General features: G+C 38.6%; 1 protein-coding gene across 1 annotated transcript; it reads right to left on the bottom strand.

The window, feature by feature from the left end:
- Positions 1–2,017: 2,017 nt before the first annotated feature.
- LOC106087925 (guanine nucleotide-binding protein subunit alpha-11) lies at positions 2,018–3,353 on the bottom strand. The gene has a single exon (XM_013253143.2). The coding sequence runs from the start codon at positions 3,232–3,234 to the stop codon at positions 2,167–2,169; it is 1,068 nt and encodes a 355-aa protein (XP_013108597.1). The 5' UTR covers positions 3,235–3,353; the 3' UTR covers positions 2,018–2,166.
- Positions 3,354–10,061: the final 6,708 nt, after the last annotated feature.

Here is a 10,061-nt window from a genome sequence, read left to right as displayed (position 1 = left end):
TTTTGGTACTTGATACACAATCTGTGAAGGACAAAAAATGAACACAAAACAAGTAAAAGCGTTAAGTTCGGTCGGGCCGAATTTTACATGGATCGCATGTGTCAAGTTCTTTGAATGACTTTCTCAAATATATGGGAGTTATATTGAGCTATGTGGAGGCCACTGTAGCGCAGAGGTTAGCATGTCCGCCTATGACGCTGAACGCCTGGGTTCAAATCGTGGCGAGACCATCATAAAACTTTCAGCGGTGGTTATCCCCTCCTAATGCTGGCGACATTTGTGAGGTACTATGCCATGTAAAAACTTCTTCTCAAAAGAGGTGTCGCACTGCGGCACGCCGTTCGAACTCGGCAATAAAAAGGAGGTCCCATATCATTGAGCTTAAACTTTAATCGGACTGCACTCATTGATATGTAAGCAGTTTGCCCCTGTTCCTTAATAGAATGTTCATGGGCAAAATTTGCATTGTATATTAAGCTATGTAACGAAATAAACCGTACTTGTCATGGCTTAGAAGTCATACAAAAATTGCAAGTTTATAATTCAGCCAAATCGGTTAGTAATTGCGCTGAAGAAGTCAAATCGGGCGGTATCAGGTTATAGAAGTCAAATCGGACTGTATCTGGTTATAGACCGATATAGACCACACATGGCACGGCTATTAGAAGTCGTTGCAAAACGTTACGTGCCAGCCATATCGCTGTCTAGAGTCTAAAGAAGTCAAATTGGGCTATCTTTTTATATTGGAACTATATCAGTTTAGAAAATACTTATAACGTTTGTTGCAAACCATAACAAAAGACCTCGTACAACTTTCAGACAAACCGGATAATAATAGACCCCTCTAAAAAAGCAAAATCGAGTGATCGATTTATATGGCAGCTTTATCAAAACATGGACCGATTTAGCCCATTTACAATCTGACCTGCACTAATAAGAAGTATTTGTGCAAAATTTCAGGCACCTTTTTCCGGTTTCGAATGTTAGTGTGCTTTCGATAGACAGACAGACGCACATGGGTAAATAAACTTAGAATGTCAAGATGATCAAGAATATATATACTTTGTTGGGGCTCAGATGAATTACAAACTGAATGACGATGTTGGTATACCCTCATCCTATTGTAGAGGATATAAAAAAATAAGCTATATTTAAATACAGTCCGATTTTTACCATATTTGGGTCAGAAGGTGTGGGCCTAAAATTACTTACTGTTTCAAATTTCAGCGAAATCAAAAGCTTTTATGGGCTTCATACTCAGGAGATCGGTCTGTATGGCAGCTATTTCCAAATATAGTCCGATCACAACCATATTTGGGACGGATGTCGGGAGACCTAAAACAACCCACTGTTTCATTCAGCGAAATTGGATAAAAAATAAAGCTTTTATGGGCTTCAGACCCCCTATCGGCAGATAGGTCTATATGGCAGCTATATTTAAATAAAGTCCGATCTGAACAATATTTGGGTCCTATGTTGGGAGGCGTAAAACTACTCACTGTTTCAATTTTCAGCGAAATCGGTTAAAAAATAATGTTTTTATGGGCTTCAGACCCTTTATGGGCAGATCGGTATATATGGCAGCTATATCTAAATATCTGAACCATATTTGGGTCAGATGTCGGGAAGCCTGAAGCTACTCACTGTTTCAAATTTCAGAGAAATCAGATAAAAAATAAAGCATTTATCGGCATTAGACCCTTTATCGGCAGATGGGTCTATATAGCAGCTATAGCCAAATATGGCCCGATTTGGCCCGTTCAAGAACTTAACCAGCGTGCATCAAAAAGACGTATATGTGCCAAATTTCAGCTCAATATCTCAATTTTTGAAGGCGGACAGACACACGGACATCGTTAAGAATTTTAAGATGGATCCGAACTATATATACACTTGTAGGGTCGGAAATTGATATTTCGATGTGTTGCAAATGGAATGACTAAATGAATATACCCCCGATCCTACGGTGGTGAGTGTAAAAATTGTATATAACACTTGCAAAACTTGTAAAGCAGTTTATTTGAGTAAATTTTATTATGATTTGCATGCGTAATAATTGATTAATAACACCACTGTGTCATTCAAAATAAGATAAACTTCTTGCACAGCGAAATAACTAACATAACTATTCGATTATTGTGTGATCAAAATATCCTTTATGGGAAGTTAGTAGCAATTCTGTTGATTTAAAATGCTCCTTATTATTGTATTTTGAACTACTTCTAGGACGGTTTTAATCTGACTGGTATCCGTAGCACAAGTAAAATGTTTGTAGAATTTTCTGCCCATAGTTAATTGCAAGAACATGTCCCGTAAAAATTCTCTTGCTTTCATATGGTCTTGCTTTGGACCTTGGTACTCAGGAAAGAATGCTGCCAAGTGGGAATACATGATTTTTTCCGCCAATAAATCGATTTTGTTAAAGAACACTAAAAAAGGGGTGCCACTGAACCACTCACTATTGCATAAAGTTGTGAAGACACTTCTAGATTCTATCAGACGATTGCGATCCTTCGTCTCTTCTAGAATTTGATCATATTCTGAGATGGCGACTAAAAATATAATTAATTGGACTCGATCAAAGCAATGAATCCATTTGCGGCGTTCCGAACGCTGCCCACCAACATCAATGAAAAAGAAAGAGTTTTTCCTTATTTTAATTTCGTATTCCACAAGACCCGTCGTGGGTGCACGCATATGTAAAATATCCTCATCAGTGGGCACATACTTCGCCTCTGCGATGCGATCTATATGGCTAGCATAGTATTTCATCGAATCGTCTACTTGATATTCCCTGCGTCTCTGGAAACATTGCTGAGTGCCTGCATCATTCCACAGATCTTTAATGGCACTTGCGTACATATCAGTTACAGCCATAAAATCGTCTACCTTGACATTGCCTATGAGCTGGGCGTTGTGCAAATTATATTTGTGCTCAAAGCTAATCTGTAGGTGATCCATGGCCTTTACCACGCACTGCACTGATTTAAGTATAGTTCCTAAGATTAGCACTTTGCAACCTCTTCTCTCCTCTTCGGAAAATCCATTGCCGTATATAATACGCATTTGCCGAATAAATGTGGATTTGCCCGATTCCCCAGTTCCCAAGAGCAGCAATCTAATCTCCGATCGTTTTTCCTGTGCCCATTTCATTAAATCGCTTTGCGCTTTATTATGACGATTCAGTTCTGCTTTTTCTTGATCTGTCAAAAAACACGCTCTAAGGAGATCCATGTCAGTAATCTCAATAATGGATATCTCTGAAATCGTTCCTTTCAAAACTGTTAAATTATATATCAGTGTCTTTTAATTGTGTTCAGTTCGAGGCGATAACAATACTAATGCGTATTTGGTTCTCATTTCTAACTGCTCATTTCATATAATTTTTATTTTAAGAAAAAAAAAAAATATATCCACAAATGTGGCCGCTCACAGTGGTCGGCGTGTGACTACATTCACAACTTGTTAAAAACAATTTATCGTTGCCGCAGTAAACGCAGAATAGCAGCAAAGTGAGTCACTTACAGCTTTTCCAATGGCAGTCTGCAATCAGACTAATTTAAAACTTTTAGTCCACAAGAGAAGAAAGACTATTTGTAGTTTCTGCCGTTACACCTGCCAAATTACTTAAAAAGAGCAATCACTTGCGTACATTCACATCCGTCAAATCGGCTAAGTTTTCAATGTTATTTAATCCCAAACTTGAACTTCTTCCGTTTGCCAATGCTTTTGTTGCTCGAGGTCTGCAGAAATCGTTACTGGCAAATGGCCATCTGGCTCCAATTGGCTTCATCAGTTATAATGGTAAAGAATTTTTTAATAAGCAGGCAATTACGGCTCTGACCATATATAGTCCACACTGCCTGGGGTATTGAACATCGTATCAAGGGTAATATAGCGCCTGTAGTTGTTGAGAAAGACCGTAATCGCACCAATGTGTGGACATTGCTGCGACCCGCAGAGGCTTCGAGTTCAGTATTAAATAAATTGCATCAGATTGTGTCGCTCAGAATACGGCTGTGATGCACAAACAATCCATCCTTTGGATATGGCTGAAAAATAGGTGGAATTTTAAAATGCCATGGAAGAAAAAATAGAACACACATGTAATTTTGTGTCTCAGAGGATGTTTATAATCACCACTGAATGTATACCTTCCATAACCTTTTTTCTTTAAATTTAGATACAAAAGGCCATGCCAGTCATGTGCACATTAGTAGATCAATAACAATCAATGTAGTAGATCAATGAAATGTATACCAACGGATGGATCAGGTAGCATCTTTGCAGTAATATTCCACAAATAAAAATCATCTCTTCCAACAAATATGGCAAACAGGCAACCATAAAAAGTTTTTTTTTTCAGCAGACTTGTGTATTCAAAACAGCAGATTTTGTTAGTTGAAATAGCAGCAGGAAATGTTTGCTAATACAGCAGCCCTGTGTTTGCTGAAACAGCAGTAATATCTGCTTTCCCATTTTCAGCAGACAAAAACTACTGTTTTAGCAAACATTTTTGCTTTTTTTAATAACAAATTTGGTTGAGTGTAACATCCCCTTCATATTTAAGCAGCAGTCATTTTCATCAAACAACTGACTTTTCAGCAGTAAGCCTGCTACTCTAAAATTGCAGTACTACTGCTGTTATAGCAGAACTACTGCTACAATAGCAGAAAAATTAACTACTAATATTCAGCAGACAGTGTTTGCTATTTTCAGCAAACTTTTTTATATGGACAAAAATGCTTATTAAGCGGCTTGGCTTATCCACGTCTATTATCGCTTTTTATACCCACCACCATAGGAGGGGGGTGTACTAATCTAGTCATTCCGTTTGTAACACCTCGAAATATTGATCTAGGACCGCATAAAGTACGTAAATTCTTGATCGTCTGGACATTCTGAGTCGAACTACCGTCTGTCGAAATCACTAGTGGTCGAAAGCGTAAAGCTAGCCGCTTGAAATTTTGCACAGATACTTCTTATTGATGTAAGTCGTTGGGGATTGCAAATGGGCCATATCGGTTCAGATTTAGACATAGCTTCCATATAAACCGACCTCCAGATTTAACTTCTGGAAGCCGCAATTTGTGTCCGGTTTGGCTGAAATTTTGCATTAGGTGTTCTGTTATGACTTCCAACAACTTTGTTAAGTACGGTTCAAATCGGTCAAGAACCTGATATAGCTCCCATATAAACCGATCTCCTGATTCGAGTTTTGGAGCCCTTACAAGCCGCGATTTTTTTCCGATTTGGCTGAAATTTTGCATGTGGTGTTCTGTCTTTAAAAATAGAGATATTGAGCTGAAATTTTGCACAGATTTTTTTTTGTCCATAAGCAGGTTAAGTTCGAAGATGGGCTATATTGGACCATATCTTGATATAGTCCCCATATAGACCGGTCCGCCGATTTAAGGTTTTTGGCCCGTAAAAACCACATTTATTATCCGATAGTGCCGAAATTTGGGACAGTGAGTTGTGTTAGAGCCTTCGACATCCTTCTTTAATTTGGCCCAGATTGGTTCAGATTTGAATATAATGAATAAGTTGTGTTAGGCTCTTCGACATTTTTATACCCACCACCGAAGGATGGGGGTATTTTCATTTTGTCATTCCGTTTGCAACACATCGAAATATCCATTTCCGACCCTATAAAGTATATATATTCTTGATCAGCGTAAAAATCTAAGACGATCTAGGACATGGTCCGTCCGTCTGTCTGTTGAAATCACGCTACAGTCTTTAAAAATGGAGATATTGAGCTGAAATTTTGCACAGATTCTTTTTTTGTCTATAAGCAGGTTAAGTTCGAAGATGGGCTATATCGGACTATATCTTAATATAGCCCCCATATAGACCGATCCGCCGATTTAGGGTCTTAGGCCCATAAAAGCCACACTTATTATCCGATTTTGTTGAAATTTGGGACAGTGAGTTGTGTTAGGCCCTTCGACATCCTTTGTCAATTTGGCTCAGATCGGTCCAGATTTGGATATAGCTGCCATATAGACCGATCCTCCGATTTAGGGTCTAAGACCCATAATAGCCACATTCATTATCCGATTTTGCTGAAATTTGGGACAGTGAGATGTGTTAGGCCCTTTGACATGTTTCTTCAATTTGGTCCAGATCGGTTCAAATTTGGATATAGCTGCCATATAGACCGATTTCTTGATTTTTGGTTTTGGGCCCATAAGATGCTCATTTATTGCCCGATGTCCCCGAAATTTGGAGCAGTGAGTTAAGTTAAGCCCCTTGACATACTTCTGCAATATCGCACAGATCGGTCCAGATTTGGATATAGCTGCCATATAGACTGATATCTAGGTTTTAGGTTTTGGGGCCATAAAAGACGCATTTATTGTCCGATGTCGCTGAAATTTGAGACAGTGAGTTTGGTTAGGCTCTTCGACGTCCTTCTTCAATTTTGCCCAGATCGGTCCAGATTTGAATATAGCTGCCATATAGACCGATCTCTGGATTTAAGGATTAGGGCCCATAAAAGAGGCATTTATTGTCAGATTTCGCCGAAATTTGGGACAGTGCTTAGTGTTAGGCTCTTCGATATGTTTATGCAACTTGGCCCAAATCGGTCCAGATTTGGATATAGCTGCCATGTAGACCAATATCTCGATTTAAGGTCTTGGCCGATTTCGCCGAAATTTGGGACAGTGCTCAGTGTTAGGCTCTTCGACATGTTTATGCAACTTGGCCCAAATCTGTCCAGATTTGGATATAGCTGCCATGTAGACCGATATCTCGATGTAAAGTCTTGGCCCCATAAAAGGCGCATTTATAATCCGATTTCACTGAAATTTGACACAGTGACTTATGTTCGGCTTTTCGACATCCGTGTCGTATATAGTTCAGATCGGTATGAGGTATATGAGTATAAGGTATGAAATTTTCACCGAATTTTGATGAAAGGTGGTTTACATATATACCCGAGGTGGTGGGTATCCAAAGTTCGGCCGGGCCGAACTTAACGCTATAAGTTTCTTTATAGGCTAACAAAGGATAATGGATAAGAATTCCTATGCTATTGGAGCTATATCAGGTTATAAACTGATTCGGGCCATACTTGGCTTGGGTTTTAAAGACAATAGTAAATCCCATTGTGCAAAATGTCAACCAAAACGGATAAGAATTGAACCCTAGAAGGACTTAAGAAGTAAAATGGAGAGATCGGTTTGATTGGGAGCTATATCAGGTTATGGACCGATTCAGGCCATATTTGGCACGTTTGCTAGAGGTCAAAGATACAGTAACTGTGCCAAATTTCAGCAAATCGGGAGAACGGTTTATATGGGAGCTGTATCAGGTTTTATACCGATTCGAGCCATTATCAGTATATCCATTAAATGTCATAGAAGACGTCATAATATAAAATTCAGCCAAATCCGATAAGAATTGCGCCTTCTAGAGGCTGCAGAATTCAAATCGGGAGGTCGTTTTATATGGGAGCTAAATCAGGGTTTAAACCGAATCAAACCATACTTGGGTCGTAAGTTGGAGGTCATTGGAAAAGCCAAAACTTTAGCAAAATCGAATAAGAATTACGCCTTACTCTAGAGGATCAAAAAATCTAGAGATCGGTTTATATGGGAGCTGTATCTAAATATCGGCCGATATGACCCATTTACAATCCCAAGCGACCTCCACTAATAGGAAGTATTTGTGCAAAAATTCGATCTTTCCACAGACAGACAAACGGACGGACATGTCTAGATCGACTTAAAATGTCAAGGCGATCAAGAATATATATACTTTATAAGGTCTTAGACCAATGCGGAGGGTAGCCACCGCAATTATGTGCCGAAAGTTTCAGCTACTATGGTTGATAAGTTTAAAAAATGTTATACGTAAATATGAGAGCTTTGTCTTTATCTAACCCGATTCACTATGGATGTTAAAAGTTATAATATAATACCTACGATCAATATATCAGTCATGAAAATTAAATCTTCCTGTACCCACACTTATTCTTGTTTTGGATTATGCTGCATTGTTTATGCCACATGAATTTTGTTCATGCTGCATAAAATATGTAATATGTAATATTTTTGAACTTTAACGGCTCATCTATGAGCACTCCTAAATTGGATTTAAAAATGCCCAAAGAACTTAACGATACATTCTGACAGACGTGTGTTCTATCAGATATGACATACATATTCACCTCAAACCAAAACCAAGTGGAAAGAGCTATTTCCGCATGAAAAAGAAATACCTCCTTCTTGTTTGGTTATCATCGTTCGACTGGTAAGATCGCTATCCAGTGACAAATAAAACCCTAATTCTCCAAACCATCCCTAAACAAACCTTGTGTTTTTATTTCTATTTCTTTTGGTTTCGGGATCTATTTGTTCACTACATTCTTGTGGAGTGCAAAGTCATCGATTCTGTAGAGCATCTTTGACTTTGCTTTGGCTTATAAGACGAGTTCCATTTCCAACAGGTGGATTTCACTCCCGCATACGCACATTTTGGCTGCAATATCCACTAGGTCACATGTATCTCCATTTGCCTACTGGTAAAAATCTCATTAATGAAAGATCCTTTAACCTGCCTGTGCCATCCTTAAACCTGCCTGTGCGTTTTGTCCCTGGTGGTTGTTGTTGTTTGTAATTTGAAACCCCTTTTTTATTGTCATTTTTCTTTGAATCACAACAACAATAGCTTCACATGAGTGTTGTTTTATTTCGCTGACCACGCGTGGACTGTTATACTATTATTTATATTTGCTTATAATGGGCGGTCATATGTTTTAATTTTTTCTCATTTTCTTTCCAAAAATTAAAATATTCTCTTTCATTTTATTTAAATTTACTCATCATAAATTATGCAGCAATCATTTTCAGCAAACAAAAGACCTTTCAGCAGTCCCTGCTGTTCTGAAACTGCAAACTCTAGATATAACAACCTAACTTCTGCATAAAGGCTGCAAAATTAACTACTACCAGTCAGAAGACAGTGTCTGTTATTTTCAGCAGACTTTCTATGAGTGTACAATTGTGCATGACTTTACCAAAAATTTGGTAGTAAATCCAAAACCGTATCAGATTAAAATTCTGCGACCATTTACCGATATCGTCCAATTTATAATAAAAGGGTAGCAGTAGCATATTATATAATCGGCACAGCTAGACTTTTGCCTTTCTTCATATGATAAAAAATTCAATATTAGAAAAAAGAAATAAAGTTGTATCCTTTTTTATAAGTGTAACAATATTTTTGTAACACTTATCAAACAATCTTAAATATTTTTTGTATTTTTCTATAAAATAAATATTTGGGTTAGGTAAGGTTAGGTTGAAAAGAGGGTGCAAATATTAATCCGCCCCATGCCACTATGGACATACACCTAAGCCAGTAATCGGCTTGTTGTGCGCTCTAAAAACAATAAAGTAACCTCCAAAAAAAAAATTTAAGTTAGGAATTCCGTGCTACTTACAAAATCCTTAGTTGTTTTCAACACCACTCCCCTAAGTTGGTTCATGTCTGATATTGTGTCTCCACCTAAGTACCGGTATCTGTTGGACGCGAAAGCCGGGCAATGACAAAGGAAATGCTCCAACGTCTCATCATCTTCACCGCATGCCCTACACATGCTATCACTTGCCGCGCCGATTTTACATAAGTGAGATTGTAGTCCTATGTGTCCCGTTATGATACCAATAGCTATACTGACCTCCTACTTGCTTCCTTTCAGTAATAGCCACGTCTTCTCACGATCTGGATCCCACCATAGGATTTTCGCTGTCCTACCGACCGTTTCGCTGTTGCATGCGCATTCGTCACCAACTCCCTTTACTCGGACTGCGTCTACCCGAAAGGCTTCGGGTTAACCAAGTTTATTGACGGCAGTCCTCTGGTCTTCACCGCCAAATCGTTTGCCCTTTCATTTCCCCTTACTCCGTTATGGCCCGGCACCCAAACGATTCGCATTTTCCCATCCTCAGAGAAGGCGTTAATCTCCTTCTTACACTGCAAGACTGTTCGTGACCTTACCGTACTGGTTGTTATTGCCCTTATGGCAATTTTACTATCAGTAAAGATGT

The sequence above is a fragment of the Stomoxys calcitrans genome, chromosome 2, assembly GCF_963082655.1.
Source record: "Stomoxys calcitrans chromosome 2, idStoCalc2.1, whole genome shotgun sequence".
In the NCBI taxonomy this organism is placed as follows: domain Eukaryota; kingdom Metazoa; phylum Arthropoda; class Insecta; order Diptera; family Muscidae; genus Stomoxys; species Stomoxys calcitrans.
The sequence above is the reverse complement of the archived record's forward strand: the minus strand, read 5'-3'. Positions and strand labels throughout refer to the sequence as shown.

Bases quoted from the DNA above. Each gene is read 5' to 3' on its own strand.
- LOC106087925 (XM_013253143.2), bottom strand. From the start codon at position 3,234: ATGGATCTCCTTAGAGCGTGTTTTTTGACAGATCAAGAAAAAGCAGAA.